General features: G+C 38.6%; 1 protein-coding gene across 1 annotated transcript in view; it reads right to left on the bottom strand.

Moving 5' to 3' along the window:
* LOC140244709 (LHFPL tetraspan subfamily member 6 protein-like) overlaps positions 1–22,018 on the bottom strand; it is a 47,380-nt gene extending 25,362 nt beyond the window's left edge. The window contains exons 1-2 of the mRNA XM_072324325.1: positions 21,845–22,018; positions 633–1,153 (exon numbers count right to left, since the gene is read on the bottom strand). Of these exons, the coding sequence (XP_072180426.1) occupies positions 633–1,153; positions 21,845–21,909 (586 nt within the window). The 5' untranslated portion in view covers positions 21,910–22,018. The remainder of the gene's footprint in view (positions 1–632; positions 1,154–21,844) is intronic.
* Between the last annotated feature and the right edge of the window lie 3,738 nt (positions 22,019–25,756).

Below are 25,756 nucleotides of genomic sequence, written 5' to 3'. Positions count from 1 at the left end.
TACAGTATTCTTCTGCAAACAAGGAGAGGCACAATTAATGAGTATAAGCTTCTGTTCATTTTATATTTCAATGGACTATCTCCTTTAATTTAAAGGCACTGATGAACTGTGCATCCAAATTGAAAAATCTGATCTTCATGGTCCTACATGCTACCCAAATCTCTGACATTGTGTAATTACAAGACTATGAAACATATAAAGGTTAAAGGGTGGAAATCTGTGATTAAGCTGATTTCCCCATAGACGATAGATGGTACATTAGCACAGTGACACTTACTCATGTATCACATATAGGTCATGAAAGCATCAGCATAGTTCTAAAAACTTTTGTATGCTGGAATGGCAGTAGAAACAGAAGAAATGGCTATCTATACAGTCTAAATTGGGTTGCAGGTAATCTTTTAACATTACATTTTTCTAATGCTTATAAACTGCTGATGGCTGTAGCTGCTAAAACAAAATAATTCTGAACATTCTAAGCTGTTGCATTTGGTGACTGTACTCACTGTGAGAAGAAATTTGTTTCTGCATTGTAAGCAAGTTTAGATGATAATCAGTACAGACATGGTTCATTCAGGCTGTTGCAGCCTACACGTAAATGCAGAATTGAAATATTATACCTTTTGGCTTACCTGCAAAAAATTGAATTATTCCACACACTTTGCCCACTTTCCTCGTGACAAGATCCCGCATGCAGCAGGCGAGTAATGACGTCAGTCCAACAAACATGGCCGCGATGCAACCCACCCCGATAACGATGGTGCAAATCTTCCACGTCAGTGTGGGAATGTCAGCAAACGTGGTGTAGTGGCCGCAGTCGACCACGTAGCTGCCCGGCGCGGTGGGGTAGTTGCAGCGGCGGAAGACACCAAAGTGGACGGGCAGGGTGGCGTTGAGCATGTGGCCGCGCATCCAGTAGGGCATGAAGAGACCGATGGAGGACGCCATCGTTGCCAGGATGGAGACAATGGACCAGAGGATGCCCACGGCCGTCAGCCCGAATGAGATGGTCATGGTGGTCTGGCTGGTGCAGGTAGCGATGCGGTCCCGGCTGGCCAGGCCAGTGTTGCTTCCCGTCCCACCTGTTCCACAGCGGTGGCTGGATGCGAGACTAGTGGCAGAGCGCTTGATGTACGTCCCTGGCTCCAGCGACCTTCACCAGATGAAAATATTTTTAAAAAAGTATCATCAGTTTGCGCTTCCTTCTAATCAATTGTTAAAGAGATTTGAGAACTATAGCAAATACATTCTTTTTCTTCATGATGACAAGTTTCAAATGCCTGGAACAGACACAAAGAATCCACATTAAAAGCTGAATAACAGCTCACTGTAGTCTCTGTTTTGATACATACATTTAATTACAAGTGCACATACACACCCACACACACAAACACTCAAAGAAAATAAACTTCAATACATTATCTAACCCATTGAGGAGGGACTGATTTTGCAATAACACATATTTCCCATAGACACTTGCCCAAGTATACTTGGGACTCGTCCTCAATGGATTAACACTGAATTGACGAAAGACTTAACCTTGAAAATGAAACAATAGAATATTTTTAGGGGAAAAAATATTTTGCATACCATTAAATCTGTAGCCGACATTCAAAACAAAAAGAAAAAAGAAGTGAGAAGTATCTGGATGTCCTGTAATGAATCTGGGCTGTTCCTAATAACAACATCTATTGAGGTAGTTCCCACGATGCAGCATTTATCCGTATTATGATATAATTAACATCTGAGAATAATACAATGATTCATCAAAACTCTGGAGGGTAACTTCATAGATTGCAGATAGCAGGATACACAATACACCTTTCTTTCTCATTGACAGCTCCAAGAGTAGAGTAATGCAAAATATGATGCGTATTATGCTTCATCTACCCTCTTTCCCAAGTTCACTCAATGAGAGCTTGCTGTATGTCAAGGAAAACGCAACAGACTGAGTAGAGCACTGGCTCCTACAAGTTCCTACAACCCCATGTTTACCAGAGTTGAGGGATAATAGTTCACTCAACATGTGCACAGGCAGTCCACATGTGAAAATTCACAGATATAAATACCTTATAGATTATCATTTCTTGGTTATGGGAGAGACCAAGAGAACAACCACAAGACTCCACAAAATAAAAAAATATGTTGTTCAGAATTTGTTGACCTTCTCACGTTACCCCTCTTACAGTGTCATGATCATCCTCCAGATGTAAATGGAAGCAACTCAAGATGTCTGTATTAGCATCTCCAAACATATCCCACTCGGAATCTCCTCCCCCCCCCCCCCCAACCACAAACTCTCCTCCTCCTCTCCCTCCTTATCTTCCTCCTCCTCCTCTCCCTCCTCCTCTCCCTCCTCTTCTCCCTCCTCTTCTCCCTCCTCCTCTCCCTCCTCCTCTCCCTCCTCTTCTCCCTCCTCCTCTTCCTCCTCCACCTCCTTCTCTTTCTCCTCTTCCTCCTCCTCTCCCTCCATCTCCTCTCCCTCCTTATCTTCCTCCTCCTCCTCCTCTCCCTCCTCCTCTTCTCCCTCCTCTCCATCCTCCACCTCCTTCTCCTCCTCCTCCTCCTCCTCCTCCTCCTCCTCTCCCTCCTCTTCCTCTCCCTCCTCCTCTCCCTCCTCTTCTCCCTCCTCTTCTCCCTCCTCCTCTCCCTCCTCCTCTCCCTCCTCTTCTCCCTCCTCCTCTTCCTCCTCCACCTCCTTCTCTTTCTCCTCTTCCTCCTCCTCTCCCTCCATCTCCTCTCCCTCCTTATCTTCCTCCTCCTCCTCTCCCTCCTCCTCTTCTCCCTCCTCTCCATCCTCCACCTCCTTCTCCTCCTCCTCCTCCTCCTCCTCCTCCTCCTCTCCCTCCTCTTCCTCTTCTTCCTCCTCCCCTCCTCCTCTACATCCTCCCCTCCTTCCCTCCTTCTTCCCCTCCTCTTCTTCCTCCTCTCCCTCCTCCTCTTCTTCTTCCTCATCTTCCTCCTCCTCTTCCCCCTCTTCTTCCTCCTCCACCTCCTTCTCTTTCTCCTCCTCCTCCTCTCCCTCCTCCTCCTCCTCTCCATCCTCCTCCTCCTCTCCATCCTCCTCTCCTCCTCTTCCTCTTCCTCCTCTTTCTTCTTCTTCTTCTCATTTCCTTCTTCTTCTTCTTCCTTCTTCTTCTTTTTCTGCTTCTTCTTCTTTTCCTATCTTCAAAGGGCTATTCACCCTATCACAAAGATAAACTTGACTTTTGTGCTTGTTTTGAGGTGGAATGTATACATCTGACTCGGGCCTCTTGCAATCTCTCCCTCTCTCCTTTTCTCTCCCTCCCTCTCTATCTTTCCCTCCCTCTCTCTCTCTCTCTCTCTATCTCTCCAGAAGGAGGAGAATAAAACAACTGCATAACTTCACACTTCTAATTGCATCTATGGGGTCAGCGAGCAGATATTAACCAATTAACCACACTCCCTGATTAGGGGGTGAAATGAAAGTGATTATTCAAATCCTACCCAATTACAGAGAGTGCTGCATTAACTGGTATCCCAATATGTAGGCCTTTAGAAGCTACTGCTCAAAGAGATGATGTGCTAAATAAGATATTTTAAAGAGACACTCAGAACAGGATACAGATGGGGAGGAAAAAAAATCTAAACTCTGATTCCAGTAATATGTACTGATTGTTACAGTAATTACAGCTTCCATGAGCCACAGTGTGGACACAGGGTGTGATTTATAATCCTAATTATGCATTGCTCAATTCATGCTTGGTGTATTACAACCCAATAACAATACTGCACCCTTTTTTCACCTCATCTCTTGACAATATACTCTCCCGAATCAATTCACAACGTTTCGCATCTGTGGTTTAGACTCCCCATCAAGTCCGCCACCGAGAAATGATTGCTGACGCCTCAAACCCAATGAACAGGAAATCCCCACCCACTCACTGTTTAGAGAACACCCCTCGCGACTTCCATCGATTCTTTCACACCTCAACATGCCTGGCTAACACATGGCGTTTATGAACTCTTGCCTTTTAAAGGTAATTCAACAGATAATCTTGGTTTGAGGTAACATAGATTTATGTAATTTGACTAAAAGGCAAAAAAAAGAAGACATTTACAGCATTTCTGTTAGATTGATATAGAGTAAATTGCAAATTTTGCTATTTCCAAATGTTTGTATCAATGAACAGATGATGTATGACAAACTGATTAACGACATTATCAAAGCACTGATATTCACCTCCTTGTTTTTCCACATACTGATAATCTCTTATTGCCTTTTACCGAACAGGAAATGGGAGGACATTCATGAACAATCATCTGCACCATTTGAACCTCCTTTTTTTTTCTGCAAGGGCTCTCCCTCCCTCTTTTTTATTTCATCTCCATCTGATCATAACTTTCCTCAAACTCAGAGTTCTTTGGTCATATTTACTAAAGTAGAGCTGTCTTGCTTTGTCCTATAAATGGTCACAAGCATCTATTGAACAAAGAGTAAATGTGCTATTTGATTTAAACAATATCATAGCATTTCATTCACATCCTACCACACTACTGTGATTTTCACCTGGTTTGACCATTCCAGGCCTACCAAGATACATATCCCAATCCCACTTTTGTGTGTGTGAGGGACTATGGGCATCTGCCATTGGAAGATGACCCTCAACATCTCAAATCAGATCATGAAATGCCTTGAAGCTGATCTCATCTCCACCTCCCGGTGACAAGAAAGATACCCTGTTCTTCTAAAGAAACCCGTCACAGACACATTAAAAAAAGAAGAAGAAGAAAAAAAAAAAAAGATGGGCATCTTATGACACGGATGGTCAGTCATGCGGACAAAGAATGACACTGGGTGATGCAAGAGAGTGGAATCTGCCCCCCACCTCAACTCTGCTTGTCGTTGTCTGGTAGACTTCGTGCCCTTGAGCAGCACAGGTGTACAAAAAAAAAAACCATCCTTGGTCTGGAATTAATTGATCCCCCTCTTTATGAGTCGGACGGGACACACATGTGGTGGAATGTGTGATATCATGTGTTCATCATAAAGTATAGAGATACAATGTCTTCTTTTTTTTTTCTTCTCATATTCCTCTGCCACATTGCATTCAAGACTCACTAAAAATGAGTTTTCTAATGATAGGATTTATCATTCCAACAGTCAGTGACCCTGATATCATTGGCATTTATTTCTGCAGTTATCATAGTTTTCTAGCTTGGTAACTTTTCTGTGAAAGGACACACTCAGATAAAATCTGCAATCATCAAGAGCTTTGCATTTGGTTGATATGCATCAGTTAGTTTTGAGCAGGTCCACAAAATATCGGTCCATACCTAACAGAGGAAATCAAATAACGAAACCGATGTATATTTTCACACTAGTGGACAAATGAGATGACGTAGTAGTTACTATAATCTTGATACCAGCAATATGGTACTTTTCTCACTAGCTAATCTGCCAAGATAACTGAAAACTTATAAAGAAAATGAAGAAATGAATTACAAGGATGGAATAGATTCAGTGTACCTGTCCCGATAGGGTGTCTCTTTTGATAAAATGCAGAAAAAAATTCTTATCAGTGCATATAATTAGTTAATGTAGAATCTTCACTTGACAAAGGAGTATGTCTTTAAGATGAAGAAAGTTCCAACATCTTTTTTTTTTTTTTTTTTACAGACCACCCACAAAAAGAGGAGACCTGTGTTTTATCCTACTATAAAAATCATCTTCTTCATTGGACCTGCTGAAAACTGATACAATTACATGTTCTCTCTGCATTGTCTCTGGTTATACAGAAAGGAAAGAGAAGTTAATCTAAAACACTCAGATTTCTCAAATCTGTCCTGCTGTATAGAATTTCCAGACGCTTTCTTTCACTGACTGCAATTTGAATGCCAGCCAAGAGATGTTTTGGCGATAATCAGGAATATCCAAGGTATTCAAAAACAAAATGGACCTGACAATCTGATATAAACTAGCCGCAGAGGAAATAGTCTCAGTTTTGCAGGGAGAAATGGATACCAGATGTAACTCATATTTCTATTTTTTTTTCTCTCTCCTTCTTTATCATATCTTCTATTTTTTTCTTAACAAATCTTGTTAGGCCCTCGTTCCCTAGGCTCACAGTGGAGGCCTGTTTGTGCATTGCAGGGGGCATGCCACCATCTTCAAACCATCAACTACGTCAACAAGACTGCTAGTTTTGATATGTAGATGAGAATATGCTTCTCATTTGAACATCTCTCTCTCTCTCTCTCATATCTCTGTATATATGTGTGTGTGTATATATATATATATATATATATATATATATATACATATATATATATATATATACCTGTTTCTCTGTATCTTTATCTTTCTCCATCTATGCAACTATCTAGTATCTAGCTATCTTTCTATCTATTAAATATACCTCCCTATTACTAGTCAATATTATCTATCAATCTTACTGTATATCTATCACTTTCTGTATCTACAAACCACTCTTTTTTACAGCCGCCAATGACACTAGTGCATAGGAAGACTTGTAGTAGTACAATATTGTTAAATGCTATCAAAAATATGTGTGTGGTGTGAATAAACATATGAAAAGGTATATGATATATGCGAGAATGAACATTATGTATATAACAGTGTGAACCTATGAATATGTTTTCCATTTGTAGTAAAATATATATAATTGCTTTAATATTCATATGTCTATCCACCATCCATCAATTAACTCATCCATTCTTATCTTGTCAGCCTCTCCCTCTCTAACACATTTTCCTTCTAATTTTTCTATAAAGTCTAAACCTGTCTCTCTGTCTGGTTGTCTGTTTCAAAATCTGTCTGTCCATCTGTCTTACCCCATCCATGTTTCCTTCCATTTTCTTCCCTTTCTCTCTCTCTCTCTCTCTCTCTGAAAGCATACCTCTCTATTAATTTTTTTTTGGACTGATTTTCATTCCTCTCTGTGTATAAATACACAAGTGTTATATTATACATCTATGTCTTTTTTTTTTTCCTCTCTTTTTTTTCTCTTTTTTTTTAACATCAGTGTGAACTTACCCTGGAGGACACTGAATGGGGAATGAGGAAAGGGAAGGCTCTGATAACCTTTAACAGATATTATGATCTATGCCAATACACTCAAACCACACTGCGCAATCCATTGCCAAACTCTTGACATTTACAGCAGATCGCAGTCAGCCTACTCTCCCTGGGCCTGGAAAATTAGCCGGGATCTTGGGCGAAAAGAAGAATTCAAGAAAGTTCAAGGAGAAAATGTTTTTCATCTTTGGTAATGGATGCAAGCACGATCAGGTGAATTGGGAAGCAATTCAAGAAAAAACTAGAAATGTCGCTATGGCGACTGATGCCTCCGCCATAATGCACAATTCTCCCAATAGATGTATAAAATAGTACAATGTCTTCACAATGTGTGATCCATGACAGATTCACATAACTGGCAAAATATTGAAATGACAGGTTTGTCAGAAATGTCTTGAATGCTCATTTTCCTTGAACTGGGTTTGCTATAATTGTCTAAGAGTGCAGGTACACATACTGTACTTGGGGAATTGAGAAGTTTTACTTGAATTCTGACGGACCCTTTTATAAGTTTATGCATTGAGTAATTTCCAAGGTATGAAGAAAGAGTGTAATTACAGTACAAAATAGATTTTTTTTTTTTTTTTTTTGGGGGGGGGCATTGAAACCTGGCCTTTGACCCTTAACCTTTGACCTTCTGGCTGGAAATTTCCTGGAGAATCTCCATTAGGTATAGGTAATGCATGTATATATTAAGTTTTAAAACTAATAATGCAAGCATTGCATATACTAGTATATGAGGGAAATAGTAAAATTTTGAGGAGTTGACCTTGACCTTTGACCCCTGACTATTGACCCATGACCCCTTAATTCCCTAGGTAATCCCTGCCAGTCAGTTCATGCATATGTACCAAGTTCCATAAAGATACAATTGAACCATTTGCGAGAAAAGTGATATTGCAACATTTTCACCTAACCTTTGACCTTTTGGCCTTTGACCTTATGACATGAAACTCTCTCTGGAGAATCTTTACGCAGTACTTCATGTCTAAACCAAGTTTCAAGAAAGTACCTTTGGGCATTGCATAGATATGGGGGAAATAGCAACATTCTTAGCATTTGACCTTGACCTTTGACCTCTTTCCAAAGTCACTAAAATCTTCTAAACTAATTGTCCCATCATACATCATCCTTGGACCAAGTTTGGTGAAAGCTGCTTCATCCAGTTTTGAATTATCACGTAAACAGACAAATTTTAGGATTTGACCTTGATCTTTGACCTTTGACCTCTGTCCGATTTCACTAAAATACCAATCAAGTAATTGTCCTATCATACATCATCCTCAGACAAAGTTTGGTGAAATTTGCTCGATCCAGTCTTGAGTAATCGCGAAAATGGATACAATTTCATGATTTGACCTTGATCTTTGACCTTTGACCTTTGGCCAATTTCACCCTAAAACTTATCAAATAATTGCCCCATCATACTTTATACTTGGACCAAGTTTGGTAACATTCCAGTCAATATTACTCAACTTATCGCGTAAACGAAAGCGGACGGACGTACGTACGGACGTACGTACAGACATACGTACAGACGTACGTACAGACGTACGTACGGACGGACGGACAACCCGAAAACATAATGCCTCCGGCACCACTTCGTGGCGGAGGCATAAAAAGTGACTTCTTCTAACTTTGTCAGAGTTGAACTCGTGAAATAATGTCATGCACTAGTATTTTTGTTGACTGCAGAATCCATTGAGAGAGAGAGAGCCTTATTATTATTATTTTGTTAATTTGGAAACTAATATCAAAGCTATATCCTATGAATGTAGAGACTTTTCCTTACTCGGTCACAACACCCCCCCCCCCCCAAAAAAAAAAAAAATGAAATAAAATAAGAGAGAAGTCAGTGATATGTCAGGACATGTGACACGTACAAACACAATCGGCAACCCTCCCCACAGACTCAAAAGGAATGTGAAGATGGACAACAGGAGGAGGGCAATCAATCGCACATTCTTCAGATAACACGTCGTTCCCGTCATATTCTTGTAACCGCTCACATCCATCGGCATGTAAGCATCACAACAAACCATGAACTTCGAGTGATTCTGCCCCCCTATGGTGTCGTTAAAAACTTACGTGTAGCGAAGTGGTATCCTATCCATCCTACACGAGGACCCTCGAGTAACTCCGCTGAGGGAAAAAAAATGAGCAAATCACAGTGGAGATGATTCAGGAATTAACTGTTTCACACATCCTCTTTCTTTGCTCTCGACTCTTGAAATGACAGCAAATGAGGCCCTTGACAAATTATCCGACTCCCCCGCCGCTCCTTGGAAGCCGGCCACATCGATAAATGCGAATCAATAATTCATCAAAGTGGCCCTGGTTCTCACTGATGGCGGAGCTAAACAATCAATATCAACTTTTGTCACGGAAAAGCGCTGTTTGGCCTTTGAATTAACGCCTTGCCATTCATGGGCCATGGGATAGGTTCGGGGAGAGGACACGTAACATGCTCTTTCAAAATCCTCCAATACACCCCCCCCCCCCATGCCACAACGACAACAATAACTTTGCCATGAAACCTAACAAGGTGACTGCAGCAACGAATGTACTCATATCCGATTATGATGACAGGAGTTTTAAAAAAAAAAAAATCACAACCTACATCCCTTAAAGGGACTGCACAGTACTGGTTGAGGTGAGGATTCAGGTTTATAACATTTTTGGTGCGATAAATAGAAACTTCTTATGAAATATGGAAGAGCATGTAATTTCAAGAAGTATTTGATGAAAATTGGCCTTGAAATGGCTGATATCCAAAAAAGCGATCCCAATAAAATGCGACAAGCCACAACTTTTATTAGGATCTCTTTGTTTTACCTTGTTTTTAGATATCTCAGTCATTTCAAAACCGATTTTCATCAAATGAACTTTTGATTCCCTTAGAACTGTATGCTCTTTCACATTTCATAGAGTGGTTTCTAAATATCTCGCAAAATGTTACAAGCTGAATCCTCACCTCAACCAGTACTGTACAGTCCCTTTAACCAAATTATACACTTCATAAATGACATTTGGATATGCTGTTGTCCATCATGCTTCATTTTTGTTGTTTTTATCTTTGTGATAGCTATTAGATCACATTCTTTTTTTCTCAGCTTTAAAAACCCCAATAAATTATGGGAAATGAAAAAAAATGCAAAGATTCTCTCTGTACCTTGATGTTCACATCAAAGAAACATAAAAAATGTTATCTACGATGTCATAAGAAAAAAATTTAGTATTAGTTGTTGTTGTTCCTATATATTCTTGAAAGAAAGTGTCAATGTTATTGTTATGTTATTGTTATATTGCCTATTGTTGGAAGAAAGACAAATTAATAAATAAACTTGAAACTTGAAACTTGAAAATATAATTTGATCTATGCTTGACATACAATAACATCTCATATCACTAAGCTCTTCATAAACAAGAGGTTTTTTTTTTTAATATTTCAAGGTACACAAACAAGATTGTGACCAGTCCACACCAAATTCTCTTTCTACCAGAGCTTAAAGGTAGGGGATACCTTTTACAGACCTCCCAAAATGCAGCAAAACATTGAATATAAACCTCAGGGGACTTGTTTAGGCCACTGCTGAGAAATTTGGAAGTCAACAGTTAAGCCTTTTTGTTGCAGTGTTCTGTATTTTTTTATCTATAAACACAAATCTAAAAGTATAAGAGCTGATGTAATAACATATAGAGTGTGTGGCAAGAATGTATATAGAAATGTTTGTAAGTTTTGATGAACTTTCTTCACAAAATATACATGATGGACACACATGCAGTGCATGGGTCTGCAAAGGTAGCCTAGTAATGTACTGGAATTTACGGTGAGCCCCGAAAAAAATTCAATTCAAAATCTAACGGTCAAAAAAATGTACTAAATGTTACCTTCCACTTTCAATACTTTATGGGAGTTTCTAAAATGATATTCTCTTCAACATACCACTGTATTTATACAACTCTTCATTTAAGGCATGCAAATGGGATGGTACATTATTGGTGGAGATGAGAATTGGGCTTTTAACTTTTTGTGAGATACCAAGAAAACACTTATGATATAGCACAGAGCATACCATTTTAAGAGGAATTCAAAGTTTATTTGATGAAAATCTGGTTTGGAATGACTGAAACATCCTAAAACAAAGTAAAACAAAACGATCATAATAAAGTGTGGGTCCTACACCTTATTAGAATCGGGGTTTTTTTTGTGTGTGGATATCTCAGCCATTTCAAAACCAATTTTCATGAAATAAACATTGAATTCCTCATAGAATTACATGCTCTTTCATATTTCATAAAAGGTTTCTCATTATCTCACCATAATATTTTAGAAACCTGAAATTAGGTCCCAACCTAAACTATAAGATCCCTTTAAGTGCTATAATATTATTCTCTGTCGTATATCAAAACTAAAGTAAGTCAAGCTTTAAACCACAAGCACTGGTTGCTCTGTATGATCTCATCTTGGATGGAATAATGCCCAACAGCATCATGGGAGCTGATGCAAGGAGTTTAATTCCCTAAATGAACGAAGTCTGAGAGTTTTGATTTGATAAGGTCAAGATGCAATCAACAACACTTGGCATCGGTCTATAAATGCTTCAAAATCCCCCAGCGGCAGAGACAGTTTGTCTGGATATGCGATACACCTCAATCCACTTGATATTTGACAGGGTGGGCAAAGGAATACCAATCAAGACATGGTCTGCAAGGGCAGATGCCACCTTTAAACTGGAAGGTCAGGGGTTCAAAGCCCGCTAGAGAGATTCATATCGTCCCTGGCGTGTATGGAAGAGGTTTTGGAGTCATAAGTCTTCACTGCTCTTCTGGAAAGGAAAACAACCTGAAGTAGTCAACGAAATGAACACAAATTGAGCACCATGTCTCGAGAATCATCGCTGCGAAAAGATGCGGGCCCTTCCCAAATGAGGGAGACTTCACTTTATCCCTACGCAATACTCATACCGCGCTGGGATAATAAGCGCAGGGGATGGGGAACTGTTCTGCATGCGGGCAAGACAATATGCTAAAATCTATCTGCATTAAGACCTTTATCCTCACAGAACGGCATGAGCACCTGTGACGTCCAACTGACAAAACTAGTTGACCCATTTATTTGGAAATTCAATACAAGTGCAGCCTAACCATTCTCATACTAGAGTAAACTGCAACATGACAAGTCCAATTTTCCATAGGTAGACAGCACTGAAAGCATTTGATCTAGCATGTCTGCTAAAGGAGCTGAACGCTCAAGTAATACCTACAGTCGCAACGGCAGAATGAAAATGCATCCAGCATGTACACAGCATCAGATGTGATGAATCCACCCCCTTGGATGAACTTGCAACATGCTCCTCAACTGCTCTTCATGCAGAAATGTGCATTACGCAAACAGGGCAAGCAAGAGTCTAATCAGAACCGATGTCGATGCAAGTTGTATTATTATGCTTCCATCTACTCATGCAAACATGCTGAAGAACTGCTATAGCAAGTGGTCAAAACACAAACTGTCTTACTTAGCATTCAACAATGGTTTGAATTCTTTACGGAGAGTTGAAAGCATTTTGTTTTGACCCATTTTTACCGCAACCTTTCACCTGCCAAGTGATACAAAAGGTGGCATTCAGTCATATTATTGTGCTAAAATAAAACTACATAGTTCACTCTCAATCTATGGCCTTCACGCTCGGGGTATAATGAGTGTGCCATCAGATTATCAATGCACTCTTCCAGACAGGAGCTTCAGACGACTTTTCAAGGAGTGTATTTCACCCCTTGTAACATTTTTACACTTGCTGTGACAGAAAAACGCTTGTCAGATATACTTGCCTTTTGAATTTAGCTATATGTCACACACTGCAACACTATTACCTACATCCAGACCGAGAAACAACATTAATGCACTTTGATGCTGTGTATTTTTGTTTTGTTTCTAGCAAAACTTTTGCATTTCATTGTTATTGTTTCATAAAGCAGAATAAAAATGTCTTTTATTTGACCCTACGGTTGTCATATATCATTATTGGGTGCATTTGTTGTTGATGCAGAATTATATGAAACTTCCAAATTGCCAAATCCATAACTATATTCTAACAGTCTAGAATAATGAATTTATTGTTTCCTTCTCAAATTGACTGATTTTTGTATCTTTTTATGATTTTGAGCAGAGAAATTATCCAAAGACTCAATGGTTCAAAATTGAAAATTAGACTTGTGCATTTCATCTTGAACTGCTTTTGCAAAATATGAGATATTACGTGCTAAAACTATTTCACAGTATGGAAATTTTCTGGGTTTTTTTTTTTTTTTTCAACCCTGCTGACCTAGCTATAAAGTAACATCATGGGAATACTTGAGGGAGTATGAAATCATGGGCAAAAATAATCTTTTCCACAAATCATACAAAAAGAGAGATTTTTACTGATATTTGAGGAGTGCAAGAAACTAAGCATGCAAAAGTTTTCACTTGTGCAGAACTACCCAGTTTCTTTTCCCCCTTTACGTTGATGCTCTCCTGAAAGAGGGGTGCCAACAGTGAAATTTTCCATCAAGTTTCTCATTTTGTTTTTAATACACATACACCTGTGTCACTACTGATGACAACTTTCAGAAAAGCACTTCTGGCAGATACCATGCATATTCATCACCAATTAGATGAAATTCAGAAACAGAAGTGCAATCGGAGATATGAAATGACAATCAATCTCCGTGTAATGATAACATTCATAACCTCACGCTGCAGGAAGCCAGATGGCAAAGTCGTCGCAGCTAATTTGGATTTAGCGAAGTCGAATCCATTCCAACTCGGCTTAATAAGCTCTGATTGAAGAAATTCATGCTCACCCTCTGCATCCAATTCAAGCTCTGTAATTCAATTGTGCGCACCCAACACAGCAGAGGAAAGTACAGCTTTCACACACACCCTTGACAATACAACAGCATATCAATAATATGTACTGCACACAACTCAAGAGAACTTACCCTAAAGTTAAGACAAAATTAGAACATGGGTTTTGCACTTTCTTCTTCAACAGCTCCTTCTTTATCCTCATATGATATCTGTAAATTCTCATAGAGTGAAATCAAATAAATCCACAGCATACTTCCACAGCTGGAAAAGCCAAATTTTGTTGTCACAGATTTCAAAACACAATAGATACAGCTTGTGAGAAAGAAAATGGTGGGAACAACAATGCTTCAAATTCTAGCATGAGAAAAAAAAAGCACAGTACAAATGAAAGCGAGACAGAGGACAGGAGAGGGAGAAAAAAAAAACAATAAAAAGAAAGGTAGAAAGAGAAGGGGGTGGGGAGATGGAGGAAGAGGTGGAGAGAGAGGAAAAGAGAGCGAAGCCAGTCCTCCTTAAAATCCTATTCACGGATTATCTTGCGTCAATGCACCGCGCACTCACGCATAGAGCATAAACACGTATCCTCCTTGTACATTGTGCAACCGTCCAAGCGAGGGTTTTTTTTTTTTTTTTTTTTTTCAACTCCCGTAGCATGAAATCTGTTTTTTGCGGAGAGCAGAGTGCAGGCAAATGCCGCCAGACCGCAATCTCGGAGAGACAAGATTCTAAAGACAATAAGGTGGGTCTGGATGAGGCATCTGCTGTAGTCTTAGAGGTACAGACGCCACTGTGACACCTCATAATGAAAGCACTATTGTCTTCTCTCCAAACCCAGGCCTTTCTCTGCCCTCACACTGCTTACTCTGTGCAGATGTCAGTTGGTTTTCCATATAATGCATTTGGCAGAGGTATTTACTTCCTTTACATAAATGCAATTTGATCTCTCCAGTGTGAAAGGATATATGCATAAAAGCAAATGAATGACAGTACAATATATATATGTCTGTTATTAATTCAATTATCAAGTTCATAGTTATTTCCTCTTGATTTGCCAAAGCAACAATAGACCTGTGAAATTGTGATATCAGTGATGTACAGGTATGATCAAAATACTTGATATCCATATTTAAAGTGATATTATGCATGAACAGCACTTAAATAACATAAAAAGCATGTATTCTGAAATCATACAAAACTTGAATTTTAGCAATGAAAAAAAAAAGTGGTTAAATGCTTTCCTTAACAGAATGTATAGCTAGAGTTATGGGAAGGTTGGAAATAAGTCCATGAAGGGAAGCAGCTGAAGTGTCCAATTTATGAGCAGACAGGACTAGTAGACAACTTTGCAAATTAACTAATCGCGCCCAAGAAGCCATATTTCCATGGTTTAGTACTGCACCCTTGTCTCCTTTTTTGTGTGTGTGTGTGTCATTGTCTCATAATGTACAGCAGAATAAATTATTGCTCTCATTTGAGCACTGTTCAGATATGATTGCTTGCTTTAGTAGCAGAATCTTTTAAAAACCTCTTTGATCTCTGAATTTAAAACTGAATCTTAAATTGGCAACGTAGAAAGTTAAAGATCATGTTTCTCTCTCCCCATCAAATCGGCAATTTTTGTGTGTGTGAACTTAGAACTTTCTGTCTTCTGATGCTCATTAAGAAATTATAAAAATGTCTCTTTCTGATAGATTCATCCTGGTAAAACCATCACAGCATTTCATCTGCCGCCAGTGCAATTATAACATCTGGATAGATTAGTCTTATTTTTCAAGTGACATGATTATAGAAGACAAATTAGCGAATTGAAATTTCTAGAAGTGGGGCTTGACTCTCACAAGGAAAAGATACTGATAAAAGTTAAAGATCCATGATTTCTTTTCAATCAAAATTTGCTTGATATTCACTATTTTTTTCTCGGTGATTTATTCATCTATAGATGGAATCAGTCCTTTGAAAGAATTTATAGTTTCTCCTTATGTTCAGTACTGCAGTCAATTTTCTTCCTTCAAATTTCAATATTCAACATTTACGCCCATCTTTCCCACAAAATATAAGTGACATAAACCAGCAATTAGCCACAGTTCCCCCTTTAAAAAAAAAAAATGCAAATGATGTCATCTTCCCTACATCCATCATCTGTACAGATTTTGATACACCTCTCTACTTCCATTTTATGCAGGGGAGATTTTTTCTAGAATAGTTTTTAATTTCATAATTATATTAACATGTTCTTGAAACAAAACAGTCTGCAAATTATGAATAAGTTGCTCACCTTTTATATAACCACATATATAATAAGACATACATACATACTGTATACATATGTACAATCTTTATTTGAAGAGCCAGGGGAATTTCTTTTTCTTAAAAGAAACAGCATGTTAAATTGTAAAAGAGAGAGTGACAGTTAGCAAAGGGGAATATATATGAGCATATTCCATGCCTGTTTGAGGAGAAACCCACTCTCATCGATTTTGTGCGACTGAGGAGGGGACACATACAGCACTCTCCTCATCTCTAATGGGTCGCCCTATTTTTAGTTAGCACCCCAGCGTCTGGTGGATATTAACGCTGCTATTTGAGACCATGTCTCTCTCAACAATGAAATCATCAGCAATTCATTCACGCCATCAACCCCTTCCCGTCCCTCCCCTCAGCCCCCCCCCCCTTCCCGGGTTTTCATCACGACATTCCCTGATCAGGTTGCGCACTCACGAACTCAACAAATGATTTTCGCCACACGTCTCTTCGCACATCAATGAAAAGAACCCATCTCATCGGGGGCACTGAAAAGAAAAAAAAAAACAAGAGAAAACACGGCCACGTGACACGTCCGCGATAGAGCAGACACCCAGAAACATCTGCTGCACTCAATCCCCGTCAACTCGCGGGGGCAAAATGGCCGGTGACCGAACATTGGAGGACGTGATCCGCGGGGCGTCCCAGGGTAATGGGGAGAGGGTGGAATCGGGCTCGTTTGCTGTCAGATTCAAATCAGCATCCTCGGGGACAGGTGCGAATACATCCGTGGTCACGGGAGTTGAGGGAAGACAGGCTGATGTTGTCTTGCTCAACATGCTCTCAAGGAGCCATGGTCAGGAAAGACCCTTATCTGAACTAAGAGAAACATTTTAAAGCTGAAGTGTCGCTCTGGAAATTAGACAACATTTTCAAGAAAAAAAAATGCTCATATTCAAATATTTATTCTTGAGATTAATATCATTATTATTGTTATTATCATTCTAATCAATTCAATCATTGTTATTGTAACTGTTATCATTTTATCATTACCATTGCCATCCCAAAAGCCCGCTACTATTTTACAATGTACTCACAGCTTGCCAGCAGTAATCTTAAAGTAGTCAATAAGATGGTGTTGCCAAATTGATCATAAAAATTTTACGATTTTTCTCTTCTTTTTCCATCATTCATGCATTACTTGAACTTATCCTTAGGAGTATAACACTGTCAAGATATTATCAAGGGAACTTTACATGATAACTCAGATATTGTAGATAAGTGAAGATAGGCTTCATTGCATTATCAACTGATTTTTTTTTTCTTATATACAGAGAGAAAAATTTTAACATCTTGATCTGCATGGAAATCTGATGTTATGTTATCATTTGATGTTATGTTATCATTTTAAATCACTGCACTTGTTTTTCCTTGTCTTTTAGTCTAGGAATTTGTATTCAATTTGTACTTGATTGAATGCGGAAATAAATCAAATCAAATCAAATCAAATCACATCAAACAAACTATATTGAATGACTTGAAATCTCTAGAAATATATGCAGTCCATCTTATCTGTATAAACTTTCTCATCTAAACCTACCATGGATTCCAATGATACACTTTTCACCTGATATAAAAGTCAACTGGGTCACCGCTTCTTGCCATTCGTTTGTAATACTGAGTATATTTCATGCAATTATACACTGCAGCATGTTTAACCAAAACTAAAGGAGGCTCATATAATCCAGCACTGATCTTTCAGGCAGTCCCATCATTGTTATTACCTACACATTAATTCAAAGAGAAGAAATAAAATTCTGAAGCATTGTCATCATGAAAATTTGTTTTGAAAATGTCATGACCTTGTTAATGGCGTATGAAAAATTAGTCAGATTCTGCAAGTTACTGTGATTAAGCTCCTCTTGTTCCTCACAGCCTCCACTGCAGAGACCCAAACGAGCCCAATTCAAGTTAAGGTGGGCAATTACACGCAAAACATTATTGTGTCTTCCGTTTCTTTCCAGATGTGAAGGTCACTGGATAAGCACTGACCATTTTGGCTGATGATGTCCCCCTTTTTATGGCCTAATGGCGCTTCAAATTGCCCTAGAATATCGACTTTTTCCTCATCCCGAAGCAACAACTGTTAGCTGTACATTTCTGCATGGAGAAAAAAAAAGCCAGGGTTTACATAAAGGTGCTTCCTTCCACTGAGATACAGGAACATCCACCCTCCTCAATGTTTATGAACATCTTCCCAAAGAACCACTTACAGACACTAGGACAATAAAAACTATGACATTTTCTTCCAGAGTAGCAAGAGGCATTACAGAGACAGAGAGAGAGAGAGAGAATGGGGGGGGGGGGGGGGGTAGTGTATGTATACTGTGCATATAGAATGTTTTTATAAATTACACAGAATGGCAGTCCTAATAGGAAGTCCTTGGGTTGGATATTTGCAGTTTGTTTGCCAGACAGGAAAAGAAGCAATGTTTCGACCTCATAACTGTGATCAAATGAAATGGGAAAACATGTTTAATCATGTTCTCAAAAATTGTGCCAATGATGAAATGAAAAATATGTTCAAATGTAATTTGCTTGATATGTTTAGATCATTGATTCCTGACAGTATAATACTATTATATACAGCTTATTGATATTTGAGATCATCTTAATCTTCACAAAAGAATAAATCACATCAAGCCTCAAAAATCATATTATAATAGTGACAAAATTCTCGGCAGACAAAATATGACAATAAAACTGAAGTCTGAATTATGACACATAAGTACACAAAGTTGGTAAAAAAACAATGTATACTTAATCGTGAAATTCAATATGTAGGCCTATCCCTTTACAGATTGACAAACTGGCTATTTTGAGGAATAATATTCCTTCACATTATGTAGCTTTATACAATGCCAGTTGAGAGCAAAAAGGTATTAACTCCACACAAGTGGCAATTAAGGTGCTGGTGCACCATTGGCTCTAAACTGACAATGTGTAAACACACCATCAACTTGGTATGCTGTACAGCATGTCTATATCAAAATGGGTCAAAAATTCCTCAGCATCTCTTGCCAATTGATATGTACAGCCCCATTGATACCCCTCCCTCACTATAGTGTACACATAAACTCATCTGAATTCTCCTGAATCCGAACAGATGCGCTCGCCTCAACCCAACTCGGACCCCACCCGACACTCACAACCTCCTTCGTTACAACCTCATGTTACATCCAATGTGACGCCGCGGCCCACGGATACCCGAAAGTTTAGCCTGTCTACGTCATTATGTAACACACTCTAGACAAGTGCAGCCGTGGCCTCCCCGGCTTGAATATTGAATGTCGGGTTGCACTCACCCCAGTGAATTTGACCTTGAGTTACCGCCACGTGGGGGTGAAGTAAATTATGTCATCAAGCGTCTCCCCGGGAAGTATCAGCCGAGGCTTAATTAATATGTACATGTCGTGCCTGCCAGGGGGATGCAATCTTTTGTTACATGCAAGCACAAGCATTTTCTGACAGCCATGTAAAGGACTGGTTTAGATGCATGTCAGTGTTCATTGGAAGTAAATGTCATCAGCTTTTGCTGTTGTTCTATGGAGGTTTATTCCAGCAGTGTTTAACACAGAACTGAATTGAGTGATACATATTCTGGTATAATAATAATAATAATTAGACAAATTTGTATAGCGCAGATACTCTACTGCACTGTGATGTAACAGAGCTCCTGTCACTGATTAGACACACGAAAATGAATAACAAATTAATCAAAGGCTTCTGAAAAAAGATAAGTCTTCAATAAAGATTTGAAGACAACAAGTGATGATGCCTTCCTCAGTTTCTCAGGTAATTTATTCCAAAGTTTTGGAGCAGCACAGCTGAAGGCACAGTCCCCTAAAGTTTTCTTTCGTTTTTAAGTGAGATTGCTTTAGAAGCAACTTATCCTGTGTACCTCGTAAATTATGAGAATATGAGTGTGATTTCATTGATATCAATTCTGATAAATCACCAGGTGCTTGACCATGCAATACTTTATAAACGAGTATCAAAATTTTAAATACAATTCTCTGTCTTACTGGCAACCAATGTAACTTCTTCAAAACAGGTGTAATATGTGAAAATTTTGACGAACTGGACACAAGTCTCGCACATGCATTCTGCACACGCTGAAGCTTGGTTATCTGTGAATCTGGTAAACCAAACAATAGCCCATTACAATAATCAAGCCTATTGCTAATGAATGCGTGAACAAGAGTTTCAGCGTCTTCCTGGCTCAAATATCTACGAATGTGACGCAAGTTATGCAACATATAAAAAGCAGACTTGCATGTGGTTGATATAATATATGCTTCTCCATGTTTAAACGAGAATCAAGCCATACACCCAGGTTTTTCACAGAGCTCAATGGTTTAACTTCCAAATCTCCAACTGATATCTTACTAATATCCAGCTTTGCTACTTGTCTTGGTGTCCCAACAACAAGAAACTCAGTCTTTCCATCATTAAGCATTAACTTATGTTTGGACATCCAAGAACGGACATAACATATACAGGATTCTAAGTTTGAAATACTATCAATGTGTTGTTCACTATCAGGACTGAAGGAAATATACAACTGTGTATCATCAGCATAACAATGACAAGAAATATTTGGGAAACAACATTGAATACCATTGATCAGATTACTTGTATAAAGTGTAAAAAGAAGGGGCCCAAGGCGTGACCCCTGAGGCACCCCGTATGGAACATCAAAATTCTTTGATATTACATCCTCTATCACAATCTTTTGCTGTCTGTTAAAAAGATAAGACTCAATCCATGCAAGGACAGACTCACTCATGCCAAAAGATGAATGTAATATATTCACTAATATCCCATGATCGATAGTATCAAATGCAGCACTTAGATCGAGCAATACAAAAAATCACTTGAATAAGAATTTCTATTGTACGACCTTGATATATATTGACATACATACATATGTAGGTAGGCCTTACTATATTTTCCTCATGCCAGTTTACTTGTGACTGTTGGCAGTGTAATTAAAATACATTTTGTAAAATACTAGGGTATTTAAACAAACATGCTTCTTCTACAGTAGCTTTGTCCCATCATTCTCATTTTCCAAGGAACTATAGTTGATTAGTCCTTTACTATTCATAGATATTTCAACATAAATGAGTTTGATTGTTTGAGTGTTTGAGTGTGACAGCTGCCTTCAAGTACATCAAGGTCTTACAATGGAAATTCTTATTCAAGTGATTCGTATTTTGAAAAAAGCCCTCTTGCTGTCACACACACACACACATATGATGAGTGTTCTGCATCTAAAATGCCATATAGATTCAAATTTGTTTGATAGATATCAAAATGCCTTTGAATGTTTCTACAGATAAATGGAGCTATATAAATGCTGTTTCATCATCATCATCAAAACATTAAGATTTTTTTATATCAAAGTAATAATGACTAGATCAGATGGCACTAACCTTATTCTCTCATAGATTTGGAAGAAGGAAGAATTATCTACTTAGTAACAAGACGCTCTAATGTCTCCATCTCCAAATATCCCGGCATCTGTTTCAATCCAAACAGAAGTGAATGTAACCATTGTACCACGGCAGGGGGATTGTTAACAATATCTAAAGACTAGTGATATGTTTGTTCAGTAAACAACTCACCGCATTGATATCGGATACCCCGGCCCTCGCCCGATGCTGTTGTACGTGTAGCGGGTGGTGTACATGCTGATAGACAAACGGTGTAAAATATCCGCAGTGATAGCAGTCAGAAAACGTTCAGTGTAGGGCTTGATCACAAGACAAAACTAGGCTCCTCTGCTAGGGGGCCTTGTATTTGGGTCCATCAAGGTTTTTTCACATAATGCAATGTGCGAGTCTTGGGGACAGACCAGTTTGCATCAAGTTCAATGGATCAAAGGGTGCTTATTCCTGTCCTGCGCGCAAACGAGAACGGTTGTCAAAATCCATCTGTCAGACCGCTAATCCCCAAACGTGTCTCCCAGTGCTCAGAGAAAACATCTGAATTCAGCCCACAACAACATGCCTGCATTTAAATATTATGTAGCAGCAGAATATCAAGAATAGGAGGGGAAACAAGCCACAAGATCCAATAAACAGCACATACCACCAACAATGTTCAATGTAGCTCCTCACCTTCACGACCTTAAAATTTGGACACCAAACTGAAACCGTTCCTGGCATCAACAGATAATCTCCTTTAGCATTAATGCGCACCTTCTCCACTAGTTGCCGGGTTGTGGTGGCTACAGAAAACTACACATGGACGCAATATGAACCTGTGGCACTTGCCACTCCTCCTGAAATGACTTCGCCCCTCCGGCTCACAGATATATACTGTTCCAATTGGAACTTACACCGGTAGCCGCACACCTCAAGCCAACAAATTACACATCAACTCCGGTGATTACTCGTTGATTAAGCTGTGGATTTGGAAAGGGTGGTGGTAGCTGGTTGGTAAACACAGCTCATTAACTGAATGAGTATGAACAGGGACACACTTAATGACAATCGCTACACCACATACACACACAGACACACACGCACAATAAACCGAATGTGTCCACTGTACAACAGCAGAGCAAATAATTGCCAAGTTCAGAAAGATGTCACGTTCAATGATTGCGGGGAGAACAGAGATGACATTTACTGAAAGGCACGCTGGGGAGATTGACTAGTCATCATGTCACGCCCTGGTGATAGTGGTACAGTCGCATGAATGCACAGTGACAATGGAATATTACTACCAAGCTGATATAACAAGCAAGTGAAAATAAGAATGCGGAACCCCCCACGAAAAGAGAAGCACTACAAAAGGAATGACAAATTGCTCTCTGACTGAATTCGTAAATGTTATTCCTTCAGTCTTAAAAAAAATGAGACCGAAAAAACAACAAACTGTACAACTGACGGTATTTAAAGATTTTGATAATCAAATATGAGGGTGCCACCAACAAAAAGATGACAGAAATGATAAAGATGATACTGATTATAGAGGACATAAGTGGTATCAAAGTGGTGGTGAAATTGATAAAAGATATATGGAGGCAATATGGGAGACTGAGCTCTGAATAGCAGGTGATAATGATTGACACGATTGATGGTAATGTTAACTGTAGTATCATGACTGCATGATGATAAGGAGGAGGAGGATGGTGTAGTGATTTTAGTGATGGTGATGAGTGATGAAAATAATGAGGAGAAATTCAGATAAAATGCTTGAGAGATTCATGAAAAATCACACTTAGAAAATGCTGTATTGAGGAGGATGATTATGAAATCAATAATGATGATGATATTAATGATAATGGAAGTGGTATTGGTAACAAACAAAAAAGAAGATGAATACTATAGTGAGATGATGATGATGATGATGATGATGACAATGATAATGATGATGATGATGAAAGTGATGAAGAAGATGATGATGATGATGATGGTTAATGGTTAATGGTGATGATGATAGTGCTGGCAATGATTATGATAGTGATGATGATGGTGATGATGATGATGAAAATGTTCAGTAAAGACAGTAGAAAAGCAGTCAACAGTTTATTACATGGTATTACAATGAAGCTGATCACAACACTTGAAAGTAATTTGGTGATAAGGCATCAGACACAGAAGATGAGAATGGTAATAGTCACAGAAAAGACGATTGGAATAGGGTGATGAGGATGATTATAGAGCCTAGTTTCTCCACGATAAACTTCTTTTATAAAGCTTATTGTAAATACTGCAACAGGAGAACATCAGTTGAAGAGGAGCCAAACGCTCCTGGAGTGGAAATATAAGACGAGTGACATTCTCCTAACCCTGCACGACAAACTGGGGAGAAGTCAAACTCCCGAGTGTTTTCTCGCAAACATTGTGAGTTGTGTGAGCAAACATCGCGCCTTGTCTTGCTGGCACGGAAGAGAAATAGCTCAGACCTCAAAATCATCAGTGTGGTATTCTCCATATCTAGCCACACAGGAGGCAAATTACAGAAATACTACAAGTGTGATTCAGCTTGCTACACACCTAAAATTATCATTGAAAGCATATTTGATGAATGACAAGGTTTTAAATCAAATAATGTTTGACATACCTGATTGAAAATATTGATAATGAAAGTTAAAGGGACTGTACAGTACTGGCTGAGATGAGGATTCAGGTTTATAACATTTTTTGGTGAGATAATGAGAAACCTCTTAATATGAAATGTGAAAGAGCATGTAAGTTCAAGAAGGATTCAATTGGCCTTGAAATGGCTGACATATCCAAAAAAGTGATCCTAATAAAATTGACAGGCCATGACTTTTATTAGGATCTCTTTGTTTTAATATCTTGCTTATAGATATCTCAGTCATTTCAAAACCAATTTTCATCAAATAAACATTTGATTCTTCTTAGAATCTATATTTCATAGAGTGGTTTCTAATTATCTCACAAAATGTTACAAGCTGAATCCTCACCTCAACCAGAACTGTACAGTCCCTTTAACATTTCTTGTATAACAGCAAATGGGAACTATTTCATTGCTAATAGCTATAGCAGGACACCAATGGATAATTTTTAGTTAGAGTAAGGAATACCTCCTTGGTTAGAGACAGTTGCCCTATATGGTAGATTTCTGTGAGTAAGTCTGTAAGAATCTACATCTTTGCTAATTACTTTGATTTTAATTTCATTTTAAAGTTTTTGGTTCATTCTCTGACATTAGATCCTGTGCAAACTTCTCGACCTCATCCACACTTTATTACAAACTCATCGCTATTAAAGTCCTTTAACCCAATGTGTAGGAATATATCACAAATATGTCCTCTTGAAATTCCAACTTTACAGCTAACAGGGAAAAGTCAGTTGTCCCCTTTCATGTCCCCCCCCCCCCTAAAAAAAAAATGCAACCAACCTCTGAAAAAAAAATACAGACACACAAAACAAACACACTGGATGAAGTAATTATATGTTTATATACCTGTATGTGTCACGGTAATCTATCAAAACATTACCTTTTAAATAGAGAGCAAACTCTTCCCACACAATTCCCTCATTTTACGCATACAAAGTGATCTTCCTTCACATCCATGTCACTAGCCATTTTTTTTTCCTAACCTTGAAATCTGGGCCTAAAGACTGTGGGGTTGGTGTTAATTGTGACACACTCTTTATAAGATGTGTCATACGGTCATATTCATTGCCAAATCTCAACACCAATAAGGTTTAAGCCATAGTCTGTACTTACAGACCCCTTTCTATCTTTTATATAAAATCACAGGACATTATGTATGTTCTCAAGTCTAAACTTACACTAGATTTAAATCATCTATCTTCTTGCTCCGCAATGCATGGGAATTTGTGAAATTTACTTTTCAGACCAAAATCTATATAAAATTTTAGATACAATTCCCAAACCTGTTTCATTCTCAAAATATTGGTGGGTCATCAGAGCTTCCAAAATTTTTTCGCTTCAGCAATCTAAGATACAATTTGGTTCTGGCAAGAAAGGGTTTTGTGTCTTAGCATACAACAAACAAATAAACAAGAGAAACATACTGAACTGGAGACACA

This window comes from Diadema setosum, chromosome 21, assembly GCF_964275005.1.
Source record: "Diadema setosum chromosome 21, eeDiaSeto1, whole genome shotgun sequence".
NCBI classification, from domain to species: domain Eukaryota; kingdom Metazoa; phylum Echinodermata; class Echinoidea; order Diadematoida; family Diadematidae; genus Diadema; species Diadema setosum.
The sequence above is the reverse complement of the archived record's forward strand: the minus strand, read 5'-3'. Positions and strand labels throughout refer to the sequence as shown.